Source organism: Malaclemys terrapin, chromosome 10, assembly GCF_027887155.1.
Source record: "Malaclemys terrapin pileata isolate rMalTer1 chromosome 10, rMalTer1.hap1, whole genome shotgun sequence".
NCBI lineage: Eukaryota > Metazoa > Chordata > Testudines > Emydidae > Malaclemys > Malaclemys terrapin.
This window is the reverse complement of record NC_071514.1, coordinates 49,551,888-49,574,672: the sequence shown is the minus strand read 5'-3', so window position 1 is coordinate 49,574,672 and position 22,785 is coordinate 49,551,888. Positions and strand designations below refer to the sequence as shown.

At 46.1% G+C, this 22,785-nt stretch overlaps 1 protein-coding gene across 2 annotated transcripts in view; it reads left to right on the top strand.

Annotated features, from left to right (window-relative positions):
• Positions 1–8,955, top strand: part of TBC1D24 (TBC1 domain family member 24) — a 71,334-nt gene extending 62,379 nt beyond the window's left edge. For both annotated transcript variants that reach the window (XM_054042922.1, XM_054042921.1), the window contains 3 exons: positions 494–589; positions 1,092–1,326; positions 4,008–8,955. In XM_054042922.1, coding sequence (XP_053898897.1) covers positions 494–589; positions 1,092–1,326; positions 4,008–4,162 — 486 coding nt within the window. In that variant the 3' untranslated portion in view covers positions 4,163–8,955. The remainder of the gene's footprint in view (positions 1–493; positions 590–1,091; positions 1,327–4,007) is intronic.
• Positions 8,956–22,785: the final 13,830 nt, after the last annotated feature.

Genomic DNA, 22,785 nt, shown 5'->3' with positions numbered 1-22,785 from the left:
GTGGTACTTACATGCCCCCCGTCCCCCGCCATCGCTATAATATCTGAGCACCTCACAACCCCCCTTTGGTGCTAGGCAGGGCTATTATCTCCATTGTACAGATGGGGAACTGGGGCACAGAGAGGCTAAATGACTCACCCATGGTCACACAGGAAGTCTGTGGCAGAGCAGGGAATTGACCCTTGTTCTCCAGAGTCCAAGGCTAGCAGCCTATCCACTGGATCATCCTTTCTCTCAGAACTGGTGGATGTAAAATAATTTTTAAAATTTAGAATCTGCAGGCCATTCCCCAGCTGATCAGAATCTAGATCTAGCTTTAGGTCTAAATTACTTGTGTCCTCTTAATCCACTGATCTTGAGACTTTCAACGTTAAACTACATTAGACCTTGAGTTGTGGGCTCCAAAACCTTTTGGTATCAGTGAATTTAAAATACCTTGTTTCTTATTAGTAGTAACTGGTGAAAAGCCTCCTGACCTTGCCCTTTGCTCTAGGTCTGTGGCGCTTATTTGTCAACTGACTGGAGCGAGCGCAGGCGAGGAGGGAATAAACTGAGTTTCTTTGGGACAGGAGAATGCTTTGTATTCAGGGTAAGTAGTAATCGCAGCTCTGCCTCAATACTGAATGGAGATGACTGGATTTTAATAGCTAATCAGTAACATCCCTTTTCCACTTAGAGTGGAATATATGGGCTGACAAGCTTGTGATCCAGCCCATGCCCTTCTGGCCTTAAAGTCTATGGAATCCCTTATGAAAGGATGTGGTAGGAGATTTCCTATTCAACTTTATGGGGAGGGCCTTTTTCCTGAGTACAGAATGATTCTCACAAGACCTGGGCGTGGATGCATGCCATATGTAGTAAGGTAATTCAGAAACCACCACGTATTACCAAGTCTTATTCTCAATCCTCTACATGGCAGAGGTCTTTCTGGCACCATTCCTGTCCATTATGCCAAAGGGTTAATCTGAATCACTCACCAGTGATACTGGCAGTGTCTGAGCAGCTCCAGGGCTGCTTTGTATTCAGAATCCTTAGTGGAATGGATGCTCACCAACTGATTCCTGGCTGTCTTCTCTTTTTCTCTCACCTAGCTGCAGCCAGAAGTGGAACGCTATGTGTGGGTGATAATCAAGCACCCTGAACTGGCCATGACTACTTCTGAGCCAGGGGCTAAGTCCACGCAGGTTTCCACTGTCCTGTCCTCCAGCAGTATCCCCTCGGACTCCTCGGATCGTCTTTCTCCCTTCCTAGCTGCTCGTCACTTCAACTTGCCTTCAAAAACTGCTTCCATGTTCATGGCTGGCAGCAACGAGTGCATCATCATAGGTAAGTCTGTGCAGGATCCATGCAATTATTCTGTCAGCTCTTCCTGCCTATCACAGCAAAAAATCAGTCAAGCTGCTTGTAGCATCTATGCCATTCTTACTGTAGCTAGAGTGAGAAAAGTGACTATGAAAACATCCTGCTCTGCCAAATTTTGTATCAAAACTTGAATATCACACTTCTAAAGAGAAAACAGTGTAAGAACTAGATGCTGCAGGCACAGCTCCACCTATGTTCTTCTGCACACATGATTGCAAATAATTCTGGAATAAGGACTAAGCTGGCAATGAAGTGGTGTTGAAGCACAAGGTGAACTAGAATACAGCAGCTTGCTCTGCTGCAACTATAGTGGGTCTACAGTGCTGCTGACTGTGGCAAAAGCCTATTAGCTAATAAAGTAGTCAGTTATGATTGGAAATGCTGACAACAGTTATGTACTGAGAAGTTTTCCCCAAAACAGTTTTTCTGACAGCCGCAGTTTTAAAGCGCGTCTACTAAAATCTGATAACAGGGTTGGAAGAGACCTGCTTTTGAGAGCATCTAGTCCGATGGTTACCACATCAAGACTTCAGCTGTAACATTTAGTGCCTACTGATTCCTATTTAGTAATATGCACTGTAGTCCACAGTGGGTTGGCCTGCTCCAAACCCAACCAGCTCACAACACAAGCTCAGTTGAAAGCTAGAGAGCACATGACAATTGGAGACCAGTGATGGTGTATCGTGGCTCATCACAAAGCTCTCTTATTAAGGGAGGCAGTACTAGTCACATCCATCTTAGTGCGTCAGAGCTGTATGTGGGAATTACTGCCTTGTCCAGTCTCTGACACAGAACAGGATTTTCACTGCACTGACCCCTCCAGTATGTTGTGCCTTATCTAACTGTTTTTCTTGTGTAACTGCTCTTCAGACAATACCCTTCATTTTGTTTTAGCTGGGAGTCTTTGTCATCTCCCTCCCAACAAATATGTCTTTCATTGATCTAAATTAATTGAACTGAATTTCTTGTCCCTCTAAGATCTGTGCAAAATTCTGTCAGTCTGGTCTCTCGCAGATCTGATCAACATGCAGTACACTTTGGAATATCTTTATAATGATCTAGAAGATTGTACCAGTCCCTTTTAGTACCCTGCTTTGTCTCTCTCCCCAGTTTGATATTGCTCATTAAGTTGTCTGAGTGTTTCTATCTTGATTTGTCACATGTTCTATTTACCGTATATACTCGTTCATTAGCCCATTCGTTTATAAGCCGACCCCCCAAGATGGATAGGTAAAAATAGCAAAAATCGTATGACCCTTTCATAAGCCGACGCTATATTTCAGGGGTTGGCAAACTTTGGCTCCCGGCCTATCAGGGTAAGCCACTAGCAGGCCTGGACATTTTGTTTACCTGGAGCGTTCACAGGCACGGAGCCCCTCAGCTCCCAGTGGCCGCAGTTTGCCGTTCCCAGCCAATGGGAGCTGCGGGAAGTGGCACCACTTTCGACATTTGCAGAGCACACAAACAAATTCTAGTTCTAGTGACAATGTACCCATTTTGTCGACATTCAACAACCCAATTATTGAGATCTTTCTCCAGCTCAGGAAATGAAGCACACCTCGTTGGACATTTTTTTTCTTGCTTCTTGGCATGTCTTTTAGTGTTTTATTTTTTCGCCATTCTCTTACTTGCTTCTCATTGATACAGAATTCACAAGCAGCGCCACAATTATTGTTTGCTTCTGCATATTCAACAACTTCGTTTGAACGCTGCGTGATAATCAGACCTTTTTCTTTTGATTTCACCATTGTTCATTTTAAATACTAGTATGAAAATAGATTACTATTATTATTATTGTACTTATAGATTTTGTAGGACTTTATATAGGAATGTCACCTGCTTTATCACTGTCAAATTATTATTGTTCTTTGTTTATTTCAAAGCAGCCCTGTAGATTGTCATGTCTGTCGGGATAAAAGGCTATTTCAATTTTATTAGAGAGTCCATCGATTCTGCATATTATATTTTCATATTGGCTCGGACTTATGAGGTCCATGGGTAGAAATGCGTGAAGAGATCAAATTACACGGTAGCGACTGACACCAGTGCTATAGTACTATAGTTCATTGTATTTTTCTGATTGGCTTGTAAGACATAACATTTTGTGAAATGCATGGATCAAATGTCATGCAGATCTGCAGCACTGCTCTTTTAGTATTCCTTTCAAGCCAATCTAGTCCACTAAACAAAGCCTTTGCAACTTTAAAAGGCTGCAGTATTGACATCAATAAATGGGTCAGCAAACTTTGGCTCCTTGCCTATCAGGGTAAGCCACTGGCGGGTCGGGATGTTTTGTTTACCTGGAGCGTCTGCAGGCATGGAGCCCCTCAGCTCCCTGTGTCCGCGGTTCACTGTTCCCAGCCAATGGGAGCTGCAGGAAGGCAAGCAGGTGTGGAGCCAGTCTGCCTGGGTTATCTTCCATGAATTTGCCAAAATGGTCACTTGCAGTTCTGCTAGTTTCATTAGAATCCATGCATAGAAACGGGTGTCCTTTGTGCTAAAAGAGCAGTTGAACATTGTGGTGGGTCTTCCTATATTCCAGCTGTCCCTGGAGATAAAGGCCATCAAACCCCTTCTCTGTGTAGCTGTAAGTTTCACATCCTGAGAAATGCAAAAATAACGTAACATTCTTCCTCTCTCTGTAGGAGGTGGTGATGGGCAGGCCCTCTACCTTGATGCAGACCTGAACCATGGGAGAACCAGCCACTGCAATACTTTCAATAATCAGCCACTGTGCTCTGAAAACTTCCAGATCTCTGCCATGGAGGTGTGGGGCTTCAAGGACACTATGAATGTCTGAGGCTATAACCGTCATCAAAACAATGAGCCTGTCAGACATCTCAAAATTCTCAAGACAAATACTAATGCAAAAGCCAAGCTAGCACAAAAATTCCACTAGGCTCCTTCTAGCTTAGCTATTAAGGAGCACACTAAATGCAGGGCTTAGTTGTTTACTGTTGCTCCTTATATGCAACATGTAAAGGACTAGGTGGTTAATTCCTTTTACCTCTGGCAAACTGGGTTCAAACCCTGATTTAGGTAACAAGTGGAAATGTGGATATCTCATTCTAGTCCTGAGTGGACGTGTATCCATATGCAATCAGTCTCTGAGGCCAGGACTGAACAGCAGCATTCTGCTCATCAGGATGCAGGTATATTGGCAGAGCTGTGTGTGGCTTGTACAGTGCCTGGCTCGTGCCAATGACATCAGTTTGCCACTTGCAGGAGCAGAATATTGGTTTATAAAATATTTGACACAGAATATTGGTTTATGAAATCAATGGCTTTCTATAAGTGGACTTTGCATATGGGTCCATCCATCAGGCAGATCCATGTATCCATTTTCAGCACCCTTTCCTGAGCAAGTCAGCAAAGCTTCTGAAAGGAACAAAGACTAATAGTTGTCTTTCCCCACATCTGAAAGCTTGTGTTCTTCATCTGCTTGCAGAGTCTGCCCCTCTGTAGGAAGCATCCAGTCTGGGAAAGCACTTCATTCAAAGGGCTGACTTTCTGTTTACATTTCTATTACATATCAGAATCGTGACTTCCAATTGTAATATTATGATTCATGGCTCAGGCAGCTAAAAGCCAGCAGGCTATTTGCAGGGCACAAACTCTTCCCCTTCTTCATGGTTCCTGGAAGCTGACATGAGACTTTGCACCGGGAATGATAACTGGCTAGGCAGGAAATTAGCAATTGGATGCAGAAACTCAATGCCTTCTCCAAAGAGAAGCGGATAAGGGTGGGTGAGTACCTACAGAAACAGAAAATGATCACATCTATCAGTTCTGTCTTGTGTCTGGGAATGTACTATTTCCCCAGACAGGCTCTAGGGGGTGCTGTTTCTATAGCATCTGAATCTGCCTATTGACTGGAGAGACTAGTGCTCTCTCAGTGTAAAATACAGCTATGCTTTGCCAGTAATGCCTTGTGGTGCAAGTGGGACAGGTGTGACAGTCCTTTCTTCTTGCTTGAGAGTTCTGGCAGCACTTCTCCACAGACACGCTTGGTGACTGGAAGTGATTTCCTATTGCCTGACACCTGAAGTTAGCAGTCCAGCTTTGAGACTTGTCCTTTCCTGGCTTAGTCTGTGCATCTCAACAGAGGATCAATGTGAGCACATGTTAGAGAGATTCCTCTGAATACTTCAGCAGAGTGATTACTAGTGAGGGGGAGTTCTACAGCCAGATGGAGGGAAAAGAGAGCACTGTTTCCTCACCAGGTATATAGTGACATCAGTTGCATTAAAATAGAGAACCTTGATTATTACCTTTTTAAAGGTGCATTTCTTTTATAAAGGAAGATCTAAATATGCAGTGAAAATCAGTGGCCCAACTCTTAACTAGGCTGGGCAAGATCTCCTCAGAATCCACTGTCTCAGATGAGGCCACATCTAAAGGGACTGTCAGACAGTTGTGTGACTTTGGCAGGGCACTGCCTCTCAAGAACCCACTGGCAAAGCTTAGCCTGGAAGATGAACAGCTACTTGTGATACCATTGTCGGAAGCCCTTCCGTAAGAACCCAGGTCAGTAACAGTTCATGGATGCACCCTTTTAAAATGATAGATATACATCAAACTGTCTGTTTGTAATCAGAATCTTTCGCTTGTTGGTGAAGAGCAGCATCACTTACTCCTGCAAGAGTTGGTAACACCACAAGCACTCATAATGGAACAAGGTAGCATTGTCCTTGCCCTGTGCATCCTTGCAGTGCGTTGAATGTGTTTGGAGAGGGCAGCTGTCATGTGGCTAATCCAGCATCCTGGGCTCTGACCTTGCTGAGTAATAGCTGTAGGAGCAGACTCTTCTATTCTGTGTGAAAAATATACATTTGTCAGTGTTAAATCTGAACAAATATTCTGTTAGAATCTTAAGCAGCTTTGGTTCCAGCTTGTTTTGCTGCTCACCTTGAAAAGGCCTCCCTGTGCCTGTGAGTATAGCTGCAATTGACTGACAGCCCATACCGTCTGACATGCTGTGAACTTTGCAGTACTCTGTTCTGCGCATGGCAGCAGCACATGGGAGGTAAGTGAATGAAGTTTGCACCTGCTTGAAGAGTCAGTTTCCAGATTTAAATTGACTGAACTAAGCCCCTTTTAGCTTCCAAGTGATAGCGTGCACTAGCCGTGGGGCACGTGTCCACCCCCACAGTTGCACCGTTGGGGTTCTTAAATGTCAGTATTAGCAACTGGCTCAGCTAGTAAAAAATAGTTCATTTCAGTGCCCCCTTAAGATCAGTCAGCAGGAGTTTCCATCCCAGATGGCTTATAACAAAACTGGTCTGAGAAGCTAATTGCCCGTTCCAGGCACGGTTCTGGAAGGTTTCCTATGCCAGGATGGAATATTGACATTTTTACCAAAGTAACTAAGCTGCAAAGGGAGCCTAAGCAAGCTGAGAGGGTTACTTGTGGCAGCTCTGGTTCCACTGTAGCCTGGCTGTCCCTATTTGCATATTGCTGAGAGTGATAGTTAAGTTTGCTGATGCACCCATGGCAATGCTGCTGAGCACAGGCCCTGGAGAACAAGCTCAGGTCCATGATCTGTAGACAATTACTTCATTAACTGCTCTGGTGTGGATGGATCATCTCTCAGTAGCTGGCACTGTAAAATCTCTACAGTGCCTTTAACTTTCCATACAGAGCTCTCATGTCTGTTTCTCAAAGCAAATTCTTTCCAGACTGAAAGAAACTAGTGGTAATTCCTATCCATGTGTCTATTAATTGAGCTTGTAACAGATTATATCATCCACCTGCACCAATGGCTGTTGGCTGAAAAGAACCTTGCGTGATTGTACCTTGCTTTCTACAAGAACTGGCAGGTGTCCATCTATCTGTAGGATATTGAAAAGCAAATGTCATATCACTTTTGATGCTTAATGGCATCTTATCAACTTCCTTGGGCAAAGGATTCATTCAGAAAATGCATTAGGTACTTTGGGGGGGGGGGGGGGGATCTCTTAAATATGTTCTCCCCTCTGCCTCATTCTTCCAGCTTGTGTACAGGATGTTCTTAGCAGTAGCTTTCATGTAATTAAGATATCACCTGTCCCTTGAGCTCTGGGTTGGCAAGAGTGGGAGACTTTCACATTAAAGCAAATCTCTTCATTTAAGTCTGTCTGCAAAACACATCCAGACACATTCTGGTTTTCTTGCCTTCCCCCACCTCTCCCACATGCTAGACTTGAGCCCTGCCCCACTCCTCAAATAGCATCTACAGAATCCTCCCTCCAGACTGCTAGGGTGGAAACATAACCCCACAAAACTGCTTGAATAGAAGATGACAGCAAACTCGGCTTTAGAATACTAGGCTGGTTTTTCAAAGAACCCTCAGGGAGGTAGGCACCCAAATCCTACTGAAAGTCACTGGCATTTGGGCATCTGCCTCTTAGCAGCAAAGAAAAGCCCAGTTTTGACCTTTGCCAGGATTGCATTGTGTAGAAGTAGCAGATGCCCCTAATCCTTCCAACATGGAGGGCCCACAAAGAAGCCCCGAGGGTATTTCTACACTGCAGCTGGGAGGTGATTTCCAGCACACGTAGACAGACTTGGGGTAGCTCAGTTCAATCTAGTGCACTGATAATAACAGTGTGGTTGTTGTGACATAGGCAGCAGGTCAGGGTATCTACCCATGTTCAGACCTGCGGGCTCGGGTAGGCTTGGACTTGAGTGGCTAGCCTGAGCCACCACCTCTCCCACCGTGTTCACACTGCTATTTTTAGCACACGTGCTTGAGCTGAGCAAGCGCAAATGTCTGCCTGGGCTGGGGATCACACTTCACAGCTGCAGTGTAGACGCACCCTAAGAAACCTATGCAGATGGCCTGTTACCCTATTTCTGCAGGTGACCATAGCAGAGTCTTCACTTCCTTCTTAAAGGAGCTCACCACATGGGTAATGGGAGTCTGTGGTGAGTAGCTTCTCATGATGCAGTCTGTGTCTAGGCATAGGCCTTGCAATTTGAGGGAGGGGGAGGATACTCTTATGACTTGGAATGAACACTACCGCACCAGGGTAATTTGGGGGTTCCACTGCATGAACCCCACTACTGGAAGCAATGGATGAAGCTGTGCTAGAAGTAACTTCTCCCCTTGCCCAGATGGGTGGGGTAATTAGTCACCCCTCTACTGACTGCCATCTGTGTTCATATCACTCTTAGAAGGAATCTATTGCAGCAGCAGTTTGTTTTACCAAGAAGTGGTGCTAAAAGATCTCATTAGGGTGAGTATTTGAGAAATAAAATCCCAGAAGACCAATTTAGTGTACACAGGTCTGGCACGTGGATAACCCAACCTGACCAAGAAGCCATAACAAACAAGCAAGAGGAATTGTATTATATAAAGCTGTCTTTCGTATTCTCCTTTTGTAGTTATTCCATAAAAACTAATGCTCCTTTTATATGTAAATGTTCATGTATAATATTTCTCTTTGTGAGCCTAAGGCAGCTCAGAGCTGTGGCACTATGAGCTGAGGACCTGTCCCTTCCTCTCCAATGGCAAAGATGCATCTTCTATCTGTGATTAAAAATTGATGTTAAAGAAGAACAGGAGTACTTGTGGCACCTTAGAGACTAACAAATTTATTAGAGCATAAGCTTTCGTGGACTACAGCCCACTTCTCCACGAAAGCTTATGCTCTAATAAATTTGTTAGTCTCTAAGGTGCCACAAGTACTCCTGTTCTTCTTTTTGCGGATACAGACTAACACGGCTGCTACTCTGAAACCTGATGTTAAAGAGAAATCCATCCAGGTTCATGTAAATCAGTGAGCGGTGTTGTCTATGTTACATGCAGAGCTCTTGGGGCTGGGTGGATAGACCAGTTTTTGAGAAGACTGCTAGAGTGGGTGACTTCTCAGAGATCAGGGCTCCAGCTGGGAAGTATGTAGTATGACGAGTTACTTTACTGTAACTCTGAACAGCCTTTGACGACATGTCCCTTTGGTGGTGGTATTGCGTGTTATCAGTGTCCTTCGATTTATGCTGTTAGTGTGGAGCTAAGGTTCTGGCTGTTGAGATGCAGCTGCTGCTCTTTAAGAGCATCTCTGGCATCCTGGGAACCCATTTCTGAGTTGTAACTTTCTATTAGAAGGTTTCTGGGGATGGGGAAGGCCGGAGAAGACTAGAACCACCTCCCCATGGCATCTGAAAATGGGCTGAACTCATTGTAAATAGCCTCTGACCTACTTACTGCACAGAAGCCAACTGATATCCCACCCAGGGTGGCTGTGTCACTGGAAACCTCTGGAAAGCTAATTGCTCTCTGATAATCATGCACTTTTTGTGATAGTCACCTTCCATCTTCTGTCCCTCTCACCAGAGAGGTGACAGACAAGGAGCCTCCTTGTGTATTACATTCTCTTCTGTGGAGAAAATAGACTGAATATTACGGAAAGGGTTAAAATTATATTAGCAGAAGTATCTTTTAGCCCCCTCAAAAATAATTTTATTGCATATCAAATCAGCTGCTAATTCCAGCATTGGTATGTTTGAAAATCTAGTACCTACTGATTCACCTCTTTCTGATTTTGGTTTTAATCCTGGGGAATCAGAGTTTACACTGCCTTTTGTGTCCTCGAAGCTACACTCTGATATCACAAATGGGCAGGGACCAAGACCTCACCTGAAGCTGGGGCAGAGGGAAAAGTCAGCTGCTGCAGTACACATCTGGAATCCCCCGGGGCACAAAATGCATAGAGGGTTCCGATACTGTCTCATCACTGTGTGATAACAGCTCTGTCTTCTGAGCCAATTCTTGTTTTGAGATGAATTTTGTACTAGTCTGTTTGTAGGTGATATGAATGCAAATTATATTCCGAGTGACATTTTTCTCCAGGTGATTGTAGTGCTGTCTAATTGTGACTTTCCAGGTCATGTAACTATGCCATCCATTCATGTCAGTGTTGAGTGTTTGTGACTGCACAGAATTTGGGTTGAATTATTAAAATACAATTTAAATATACAAGCTGTTGGCTTTTCCCTTTCAGCAAAGCTGTCTGGTACAGATTTCTTGTTCTAAAGCCAGATTTTCTAGTAGGCACTTGCTCTGAGACATAACCACCTTCAAAAGCTACAAGGAAGAGTTGGTATCTCCAGTTTACAGATGGGAAACTGCAGGCCAGAGATTAAGTGACTTGGTCAAGTCACATAGGGAGTCTGTAGCAGAGCAGGGAATTGAGCCCAGATCTCCCAAGTCCCAGTCCAGTGTGTTAATCAAAAGATCATCCTTCCTCTCCCTCTTTCCAGGTGTTTATCCTTGGCTGCACTTGCAGTTAAACAGTGTTCAGTGCCAGTTGCCAGTTCAGTTACATTTCCTGGATGAGGTTTGAGTCCAGCTGCACTCTGAGTATCCTATGTGTCATCATCACTAAGTGATGTTCTACACAGCATTGTGCCTTCATTTACACCTGGGCAGCCCCATTGTCTTCAGATTGTTCTCAATCAGTGCCATCTAGAGCCTTGTTGTCTTCAGTGGGTTTGCACAGGTGCAACTGGCATCATTGGACAGTGTTGTTGCACCGGTGTCACTTATGACATAATTTGGCTTGCCGAACCTCAGTCACTGGTGATGATGCATGAGACAGAAAGAGCTCACTTGAAACTCTGAACTAAGGGTGAGTCTCTAGAGCTGGCAGTTAGAAAAAACAGTGCTAACAGTGCATTTTATATGGAGATCAGAGACAGCATGGGGCCTTAGAGTGCCATTTTTACATAGTCATTTCTGAGGGTAGAGCTGTGCTTTAAAAGTATTGTGAAGAGCAGGAGGGGGACTGACTGACTGACTGTAAGGGATCACTGAAACAAGCATCTCTGTAGCGCTCTGCTCCTGCCAATCTCTGCAGTTATGAGTAAGGATGCTATGGAGAATGTTTAGTGTAAAGATAGGGTCTGGCCACTAGAGGCTAGTCTTCAGCTGATCTCAAATGAGATGAGCAAGTTACTTTTGACAGATGCCAGCTAAAAGAACAACTACTTCTACTAGCCAAAAAGCCCAAGATTTAGTAAACAGTGATGCTAGTGTAAATATATCAGTGGCTAATGAGGTCTCAGTAGGAATAGGGGTTTCTCTGAGGTTAGCTACGGAGGTAAAGTGTCATTCTGGTATCACAGCAAGCTAGTGCTGGGTAGCAGGAAATGTCCCAAACCTAAAGCTCCTTTAGTGCAGGGGCTTTTACAGATCAGTAACCTGGGGTCAGCTAGCCCAGAAAGTCTAATCTTGGGCTTTGGAGCAACTGTCAGTGCTACAGGGCTTTATGTGCAAGTAGCTGTGAGAGTTAAAGCTGTACTGTTTGGGAACTGGGAGGAGGTTGCATGCTTGACTGGCAGTGTCAGAAATTGGAGGCTCGCTCTCCTATGATGGATCTGTACTTGCTTGTGCCTGTAGGGGTTCCTAGAGATTTCATGCTAGTTGTGTCCACCTTCTTCCCCCCCCACACCCACTCTCCTTGGAAGCTGCAAGCTCTGTCACACAGCAGTAGGACGTTGATTCTGGCACCATTTCATAATGTCAGCTAACAAACTAATCCTCCCACCAGCAAATTAAGGGTTACGGTAGACCAAAGGGCCACAGAAAAGCTGTTTGCCTCTGTACACATCCCAGCAGGGGTTTCAGTCCCATTCCGAGCTCTCACTCCCTTGCTAGCTAGCAGGCGGGCTGCCGCTTGACTGTTCTTTGCTTGTTTCTTCCCCCTGCTGCATTGAGCTGGCTCTTAGCAAGTTTTCAAACCATGCAGAGGGCTGAACTGGGTGCGTTAGTCTGCACTTCCACACAGCAGTGCCAACCAGGAATCTAGGACCTTGGCTTCATGTGCAGAATTACTGGTTGCTGACAACTGATGTCCGCAATGGGAGCAATTGAACCAGCTCTGAACACTAATTGCAAATGTAGCCCAGGACCAAACTCTGCTCAGTGCCCATTGCTCGGGTTAGTTATGCTAATGTAGACAAGGCTCCAAGGCTGTCTGTGCACTAGTCCTTTTCCTGGATAAGTCCCATCATGGCTAACACAGTGTGGGAGCCCTAGCCTAGACAAGGCACCAGGTGTGCCATGTCACCTGAACTTGGCCAGAGCAGGTCTGTGATGCCGGCTAGCTCCTGATCTGTGCTAGCGCTCCCACCCTGGCTATTACTGATGGAACTGTACTATTATAGTCTAAACAAGGCTTAGCCACAGGTGCTTCCTTATTATTCCAGTACCTGGTCCTTGTAAGTGTAAACACTAGTGGTGCTAAGTGCAGTTTGTGGCACTGCTGCTCTGTTCTTCTTGGCTTTGCCTCCTCATTTTCTCTGTCTGAATCATTCTCTCAAGTTTAACAGCACCAGCCACTCCTCCCTCCCCTCCCTGCTAGAGAACAGGAGGGTAATTCCAGCTGGCCCTGACTTGCTCTCTCCCACGTGAGTGGGGTTGGGGTAGCTGACTTCATGAAACCAGACAGCAGCCCAGTATGCTGGGGATCACAGTGTTCTTCCTTCCTATGTATACTCGGACCCTCCACACCATAAACAAATCAAACTCCAAACCCTCAGAGCTGGGTCTGCTCTAGTCCAGCCAGTACCGGTGTCGTTTTGACCAGCTTGGCAGGAGGAGCTGGCTAATGGCAGTGCTTCCCTGCTGGCTGCTGCTCAAGTACGGTGCATTTCTCCTGTAGGTCAGCCTCTCACCGCCTACTGCACAATGGCCTCTGTAGCAAAGACCTGTCCTTGTCCTCTCACGTGTTAACCCCTTCTCCCTGGAACTTGTTGCTACAGCATACAAAATGCATCAAACGCATCTTGTTCCACCGCTGAGAGATGCAGGCTTGTAAATCTCTGCTTATACTCACCTGGGGTTTGGCTATGCAGTGTGGTAATGGACTGAATTTACTGGACATCTGCATTGGAATCCTGTTTAGATCACAAGTGGAATGAGTTTGACCTCAGCATAGCCCATCCATACTGCAAAATGGACATGCTTGTCAGACTCTGATCAAGGGAGACCCCAGGACAAAAATCACTAACATGTCTCCAGTCAGGTTTTGAGATCCATTGGCAGGAGTGGGCGGAGCTATTTACCCAGAACGTGCCTTGGTGATCTTGTCCCTTGTCATGGTCACTGAAATTTACACAGTTGGGAAGTTATACATCCTCAGCAGACACACTGTAACTTCAGAGTGTTTGGCAGGAGCAATGCTACAGCACACCACACACATAGTAAAGGATAGTGTGGTTTGTTCCTTCATTGAAAGATTGCCTCTGTCAATTTGAGTCATGGCAGTCGGCTGACTCTGAGGTGATTCAGACAACAGGGAGTCTATTAATCACTTATTCCCCATATCACAGAACCCACAAAAGCTCTTCCTTACACCAGCTTCATCCTCAGCTGTGATTTAAAGAGAAACAGCCTCTCCCCCACACTAAAAAATGTATAGTAGGATAAGCCATTCAAAGACAATGGAACAGGGGACTCCATACTTACTTCGCCTGAAGATAGAATATAGTGCACTTTAAAGTCACTCTTTGATCACCTGCTTCTTTTAAGAGATCTTCACGCTTGTAATTCAGCTAATAATGATATCTGAACCAACTGACAAGATCTTCAAAAAGTAGGGTGACTGTATGTCCCATTTTGGCTGGGACAGTCCCCTTTTTAAGCCCTGTCCCGAGTGACTCTTTTGTGTGTGTGTGTGTGTGTGTGTGTGCGCGCGCGCACACAAAACTGGGTATTTGTCTAATTTGCTCTTGCCAACTGATCATCAGTTGGCAAGAGCAAATGGGACAAATGCCCAGTTTTGCCAAAAAAGTGGGGTGTGCCCCCAGTGGGGTGCGGAGGAATGTTCGGGAGGGGGGCAAGTAGCTACAACAGCCCTGTGGGGCTCGTGCTGTGACGCCAAGTGGCTTGGGCCAACCCCGTGTTTGGGAGGAGGATGCCCCCTAAGGCCAGCCCCATCCGGGGGAGGGGGTTTGGGTGAGCCCTGAGCGGGGGTGGGGGAAGAGGCCTTGGGCCAGCAGCTCAGGGGGCCCTCGGGCAAGCCCCATGCAGTGTCCTGTTTTCCCTTTGGGAAATATGGTCACCCTATTAAAAAGACTATAGCAATGCTGCTGCTAAGGGTGCACTTTATCAATGCACTTTAACCCTTCATCAACATAGGAGTATGTGTGAATTGCTCCAGACCCAGCTGTCCTACCCCATTCCCAAGAATGACTCCTATGGGGAAGTCTGGAGTAATTGTGGACTGTAGCACAATTAGTGCTACTTACCAACCTTCCCAGTGCCTCCTGCTGGATAAGACCTGGAGCTGATGTGTGCTCCCTTTCAGCCTGTGCTCCTATGCTGTTCCTTAGCAGAGCCACTGTAACTTCAGAGTGTTTGACAGGAGCAATGCTACAGCACACCAAACACATAGTAAAGGATAGTGTGGTTCATTCCTTCATTCCTTCGCCAGAAATACTGCCTCTGTCTTGAATCATGGCAGTCGGCTGGTTCTGAGATGATTCAGACAACAGGGTGTCTATTACTCACTTTTGCCCCATATCACAGAACCCACAAAAGCTTCCCAGGCTGCAACTACCCTAACAATTATAGATACTAACAGTGGCAGGAGTGGATACTGGCCCACTGAGAGAGGCAATGGGAGAGCTGTGAGTTCCCACTACCACCCAAGCTCCAATGCCATTCCCAACATTAGCCTTGTATCTCATCCTTGCATCCTAGGCCTTGTCTACATGACAGAGTTTTGTCGGCAAAAGTTTTGTCAGCGATCAAAAAGCACTATAAGAAAATTGGTATTGCATGTTCACACTTCGCTCCTATCGGCAGAGCGCGTCCGCACTTGGGGCACTAGCATAGACGGTGAGAGCAGTGCACTGTGGGAAGCTATCCCACACTTCCGTTCACCACCTTCTGCGGCTGGGTCTTGTGGGAAGGCGGAGTGGATCGCAGCACATCCTGGGTCCAGGCTCAATGTCCCATGATGCATTGCTTTCCATCCCAGCATTCCATGTGCTTCCATCTTCAATTTGCTGCATTTTTCAATGGTCCTTGTTTGCTGTTTGCCCCATCTTCTCTGTGTGAAAGGATGGATCCCGCACTGCTCTGCTAACTGTCATTAACACATCACAGATGACAGTGCAGTTAATCGTGACATTCCTAACTCAACAGAATTCACAGTTGCCTGATGTGCTGTCTGACGTGGATAGGAGCAACATTAGATTATTTTTTGCATTCACAGAGCAGCTGCACACAGTGGACTGTTGCTTTTGGGCTTGGGAAACTAGCACTGCGTGGTGGGATCGTATCGTCATGCAGGTGTGGGATGACGAGCAGTGGCTACAGATCTTTCGAATGAGGAAAGCCACCTTTCCTATGGGAGCTCGCCTGAGCACTCCAGCACAAGGACACCAAAATGAGAGCTGGCCTCTCAGTGGAGAAGCACATGGCAATCACTGTGTGGAAGCTGGCGACTCCAGCTGGCTACTGGTCAGTCACGAATCAATTTAGAGTTGGGAAGGCAACCGTTGGGGCCGCATTAATGCAAGTCTTCAGGGCCATTAATCACATCTTGCTATGAAGGGCCGTGACTCTGGGAAATGTGCATGAAATAGTGGATGGCTTTTCAGAAATGGGCTTCCCTAACTGTGGAGGGGTGGTAGATAGCGCACACACTCCAATTTTGGCACCGGACCACCTTGCGACTGAGTACAGCAATAGGAAGGGGTACTTCTCCATGGTGTTGCAGGCGCTTGTGGATCACTGTGGGCATTTCACTGATGTCAACATGGGGTAGTCCGGGAAGGTGCATGACGCACGCATCTTCAGGAACACTGGCCTGTTCAGAAAGCTGCAAGCAGGGACTTTCTTTCCAAACCAGAAGATTAAAGTGGGGGATGTTGAAATGCCCATAGTGATCCTGGGAGACCCGACAGACCCCTTAATGCCATGGCTCATGAAGCCTTACACAGGAAACCTGGATAGCAGTAGAGAGCGCTTCAACAATAGGCTGAGTAGGTGCAGGATGACCGTGGAATTGTGTGTTTGGCAGATTAAAGGCATGCTGGCAATGCTTTTATGGCAGGTTAGACCTCAGTGAGGCTAATATTTCTATGGTCATAGCTGCATGTTGTACATTGCACAATATTTATGAAGATAAGGGTGAAAAGTTTGCTCAAGGGTGGAATGGTGAGACAGACCACATGGCTGCTGATTTTGAGCAGCCAGATACCTGCGCTATTAGAGGGGCACAACAGGGGGTAATTCAAATCAAGGAGGTTTTGAGGCAACACTTTGAAAATGAAAACCAGTATTGTATCTTACTATGCTCGGGACTGCAGTGCTTAATGAAATCAAATTTTGCTAGGAAGCACTTGTGATTTTTGTGGTCTAGGATTCCAGTAAGCAAATGATTAAACTGCTTGTGTATGTCTTGCTGCCACCTGCTATCACAATTTGTAGGAAACAAATAAAGATTAATTATCATTCAAAAACTGCTTTTATTGCATCACCACCACACACACACACATGCTTGGTGGGAAAGGAGGTACCAGGAAAGGGCTCACTTTCAGAGCTGTGAGTAAGTCCAGCTATCATTTGAAAAGGTGTCCATGGGGGTGGAGTGAACAGGAAAGCGAGAAGTCCCGGAAAGCAGAAAGGACTGGGTGGAGTTTGGGGTGGGGGGCATGGGAAAGAGTTCTGAATGTGCTGAAGGGGAAAGCGGGCACGGATCTGCTCAGTCTGGAATGTTATGAGGGACTTCAGCATTTGAGTTTGCTCCTCCATAACTTTAATCATCCTCTCAGTAGCATCCTTAACAAAAGCCTCATTTTCTTTTCTGTCCTGCCTTTTGATTTCCTTCCATTGCATGTGTTCCCTCTTTTCTGCATCTGAGTATTGCAGCAGCTCCCAGAACATGTCCTCCTTGCGCCGTCTCAGGCATTTTCTTATCTGGCAAAGGTGCTTCCCCAGTGTGTAGGGGGTGCCTCTGAAGGCCACATCTGCAGAAGCACAAGGAACAATACACAGAAGTATGATTGTTAAGTGCATACACAGCATTGAAACAGTACAGTAAAATACACCTCTAATAACATACCATTCACTTTCTCACTGACCCTTGACAAGCACATGTTGGCGAACACCCCAAGCACGGTGAGTTTAGCCCGAGGCGGGAGGCATTCTACATGGGGAGAAAAACAATATGAAAGGATCGCGGGGTAGTGGGACAATATTCTAAATTTTCCTACCCTTTTCCACAGGCAGGGGTCATTGTAGCAGATATCTCACTCCTGAGAGGAAGCAAGGGTGCATAGTCGCTTCCAACCCGGTCCCTATACTGCTCGCTTGTGTGCTGCTTTGGTCCCTGCATAAGTGATTGCAGAATGACGCGGTAAAGTTTCTTTCAGTGGGGAAGGAATGAAGAGCTCTCTGCCAAGGACCCTTCAGTAGAGGATTGCCAAGTATCTCCAGGAAAGTTTCCTAGAGATCTCTCTGTAGGATTCCTGTGAAATCTCATACTGCTTAGCCGCACAGGGAAATGTCCAACACACAGAAACACAGCTAGCCTTGTACATTTCTACGCCTTCAGCCCACCTCCTCACTTCACAAAGCAAAACCATGTACCATGGGTATCCTCTCCTGCTTCTTGCTTGCCGGAGTGCAACTGCCGAGACTGGCTAGACACCTCCAGAGTGGAGAAAACCTCTTGACTGGACACACCACCAGGTGACCCCGCCGTGGCCTCCACCTCTTCATCAAGGACTTCAGCCTCTGAGTTAGGTCCACTGGCTCCAGCCCCACCAAAATATCCACTGGGCTTTTGGCAGTGGAAGTAGGGTCGCTGCCGAGGATAGCATCCAACTCCTTATAGAAACAGCAGGTCTTCAGTGCAGCACTGGAGCAATGGTTTGTCTCCCTTGCCTTCTGGTAGATCTTCCTCTGCTCCTTTGCTCTGCACTGCACCGTGTGCTGATCATAGCCCTTTTCACATAAGCCTTGAGAAATCTGCCTGTAGGTATTGAATTTCCTATGACTGGAGTGTAGCTGGGACTGCACAGCTTCCTCTCCCCAAATACTGAGCAGATCCAACAGCTCCGCAGTGGTTCAAGCGGGAGAGCATCTGCTGCATGGAGCCGCCTTGGTCAGCTGGGAAGATGCAAAGTGAATTCTTCACCCCGAGCAAACAGGAAGTGGGATTTCAAAAAATCCTGGGGCTTTAAGGGGGGAGAGATGGAAGGTGCAGGGCAGTGGAGTTAGAACTTCTGACCAGAGCAGTCAGGATGGGCATTGTGGGACACCTTCTGGAGGCCAATTAAAGCGATAAAATCAAGCGTGGTGGCTTCATTGGCACTTTGTCGACAAAACTTTTGCACAAAAAGTCTTATGTCTCTCGTTGAGGTGGTTTTATTTTGTTGCTAAAACTGAGAAGTTTTGTCACCAAAAGTGGTATTGCAGTGCGTACACCTCTACTGTTTTGCTGAAAAAGCTGCCTTTTGCCGACAAAGCTGTGTAGTGTAGACAAGGCCCTAGTTCAATACCCATAATGCTCTACTGACTGTGTAATGCTTACAGTACTTCTCTGCAATAGGAACGATTGCTGAGCATATTGTTTTCAAACTCTGTTCTCTCCAGAGATCAGTTCATTCCACAGATTCATGACATCTCTGCTATTTTATTAATATTGTTTAAGGGGCGAAGAGTTAGGAGGATTCTCCCTCTCCCCCAAACACCAAGATGCCCTTTTTAGTCCTCTGCAACATGCCTCCCTCTCCATCCCCTTTACCTGTGTGCACAGGTGCAAGAGGTGGTACCTGACTTTGGACTCCCGGTCTAATGCTATGTTGTATTGTGCCTAGACTGCTAGGGCAGCTAATTGGTTGTTAGTAAGAAAAACACCCTTGCCAGTAACCATAGTCCCTTCCCAGGGATTCATTCACAAAGGCGGCTTTTTGCCTGTATAATTGTTTTATCTTGGTCTGTGGGGAAGCCAGTAAAGGGTGTGTGGCTGACACAGCTGATGCACACTATTCCAATATAGCTGTCTGTTGAGTGTCTTTGACATGCTTCACTAGTTAGTGAAACTTCACGTATACCTTATTTAATGGCCCCTTTAACTCAATGACATTTTAAATTCACTGGGGGAAAGGTGGGCTGCATTGAGTAGGAAATGTACTGGCCTCCATCTAGACCGTAGCCTCACTTGCAGTCAAACCCACCCCCTAACAAACTGTACAAACAGAAGTGGAGGCTTGTGATTGTTCCCCCACACTTTAAAGGGTCTCTGGGGAGAAGGGGAGCAGTTTTAGGACCACAAGGCAAAGATTATTCCAAGCAACACTCAGCCCTTTAGAATATCATCCCCTCCCTAGGAGACACACTAACTATATACCAAGTTTTGGAATTGCAGACATGGAAGCCATGGGGGAATAACTGACTGGCAGGGGAAGTTGGGTTAGCATATGTTTAATGGGGCCCATAGGGTCAGGTGGGTCAGGTGTGCAAGTTTCCCAAGCAAGAGTCTGGTTATTTTTTCAGGCAGGGCTAGTAGCTGTATTTTGGGCTGTCTTTTAAATCCTCTGGGTCCTTTGGTGCTGCTTTGTGCTCAGGTAGAACCCCCTCCAACCAGAAGCATTCTTGCAGCTGTGAGGGGAGTTGCACTGCTCTGATAGCCAAATAGAGTGGACATTATATCTGAGCCCTCTCACTGGCCACTAGTCAGGGCAGCCTCCAGTCAATGTCCACTGTTCCTGAGTCCACTGTCGAGCTATTTGGGGTGAGTTCCTTCTCAGCAACTCTGCAAGGAGGGAGAGGCAAGATCATGGACAGATAACAATCAGACTACACAAGTTTCAAGAAAGAGTTTTTGTCCTGAGTGATGGAGCATGACCTGTCCTCGTCAATCCAGCCAGAACCTACTGGCAGGGTCTGGATCTCTGCTTGCCTTGTAAACAAAGCAGAAGGAATCAAAAACATAGAACACCCAATGCCAACTAGTTCCCCCCTCCTGCCTTTAAAATGGTATTAGAGGCAGAGGATGTATGTGGAGCTTGATATTTAATCAGTTTCCTGCTAACTGATGATCCTGCACTGCTGAAGTGTGAGGGGGAGATTGACAGCAGTGGTGACTCCCAGGAATGCTTTTTGATGTCCGTGCTCATGCAATTCAGAAATAATGATGACCCGCTCAATTGCCTCTGAGCTTTTAAAAAGCAAAGGGACATGAAATCTCAGTAAAAGTAAATGCACTCTGAGCCCAGCAAAAGATCCATACCACACTGAAGAGCAATAACATTCAGGGCAAGGCTGAGAAGCACTGATTTGTGCAATGGGCATGAGGAAGAAACAGAAGAACTAGAAAACTAGATCTTCATTTCTTAGCTTATCTGCAGTAAAGCACCTCTCGTTTGGCAAACTGTCCCCTCTCCAAGCCACATTGGGACAGCCTTCCTTCAACAGGAAACCAGGAAAGGATCAAAGCTTAACAGAGGTTCTCAGACTGCTTCATAGCATGGATCACATATTAAAAGAGGGATTGTCTTATAAAGGCATCCCTTCCCACATGTGATTGTGACACACAGGCCCATTGATGGTTCACGGCTCTGACGGCAACTCTTGTGAGGCCTGACATACTCACTACACCTAACACACTATTGTTATAATCTGCTCTCTAAAAGGTGTCATGTAGGTATAATACAAAAAGGTAACATGCTGGTCCAAAAAATCATTGTGTCTGTACAGGGTGTGTCCAGAATTATAAATATGCTAGAATTATGTTCTTAAACTGTTCGGCAAGCAATGCATAAGCCCTGTCTGCCTTAGACAAAGGAATATGAATTTGCTTGTCTGATCAGCCTGGTCATCTCACAGAGACGATGAGGGTACATTTACATGTAAGGTAAACAAAGCTAACAAGGCGGGGAGAAGATAGCATGGCGTCTGCACTACAGCAAAAGAGAGAAACTTTGGGCTTACTTTTCAAATACATTTCAGCAGTTTACTGGATTATAAAAAGAAGTGAGAGAGAACCCCTGAGTTATTCTTCACCCAAGGAAACCAAGCACTTTGACCTCTGTTTTGGATCCTGGCTAAGGACTAGCCAGTTGTGCAGGAAGAACGACTATGGTGAGACACCTTCTATGAACAAAACACTCCAGTTTGTTAAATTGAGTTTCAGTCTTAGGACAGATGCTCCCCAACTTACACAAGCGTTCCGTTCTGGAATGCCTTGCATAACTCGAATTTTGCGTAAGCTGGAAATATATACCTGACCATTATGCCAAAAAAACCCAACACCCTATTTCTAGCTTATGGAACTTTTTCTGTAAGTGCGGATTTGCATAAATCGGGTTTGCATAATCCAGGGGGCGTCTGTAGTGTATTTTCACTTGTTTGTTTGTAACCATTTCTATCCTTATTCTGCCACTTGGTATCACTTACACTTGTGTCCGTTTGTTACTAAACTTGTTTTACTTTTACTGTAAGCAAGCGATGGTTGAAAGGAAGGGTGTGTTAACCCCAGATAACCTAACAGGCTGCTGTGTGCTATCTCTTTAGGAGTAGTTAACTCAACACCCCAGGGAAGACAGTTTGGGGAAAACTCAGGGCTGGAAAGGCTGTTGTCACCCCGCAAGAAGTAAACTGGCTGATGGAAGTCTGGATGAAGTCAGGGTGCTGTAAGGAGGCTCTTGATATCCAGGCTATGAACCAAAGCTGCACAGGAAAGAGGCAGACAGGATTACAAGGCAGGCAGTGACACAGCCTCTTACCTGTCTGGATTGAACCCCAAAGTATCCCAATATCATGTAGACTGTCATGGTTATAGGGCTGGGTGAATCTCTGTCCCATTCTGGTCTCTCTGAGTGCACACTCAGTTCTCATGCCTTTACCTCTCCTAGGGTGGAATTCCAGTTTTCCCTCTCTTAGCCCTTGTCTACACTCATGGCAGCATGTAGAGTACAGGCACTGCATGTGTAACTACACACCATAGCGAAAGCAGGCTGTATCCATATTTGTCACTCCAGTACGTAGCTACAAGCGGCAGTGGAAGGCGCTGGCAGAGGGAAGGCAGGAGGGAAAGAATCTAAATGCTTCTCTCACCCCACCCTGTCAGGGCCTGTCCCTGCTGCTAGAGCTTTCCATTGCTGGGGGGAAGGGCTCTGGCATTGGGCAGGCAGTGGGACCCTACACTGCTAAACATACTAGTGTGGGCATGGGAGACACTGCTTGGGTGTGTAGGGGGTTCAGGCATGTAGGTCTCTCTGCTCTACTCACCTAAGCTGTGCCTCACCATCTACACTGCTATTTATACCCATGCTAGCTGGGCATGCAGTGTCTATACTACACAACCAGCCACTACTGTACAAGACCAGGCCCTGGGGCTACAGTATCCTGCATACCCACTGGGTTTACTGGTTCGTCACCTGCAGTTGCTGCCTTTGGGAGTCTGTGACCAGTAGTGAATATAA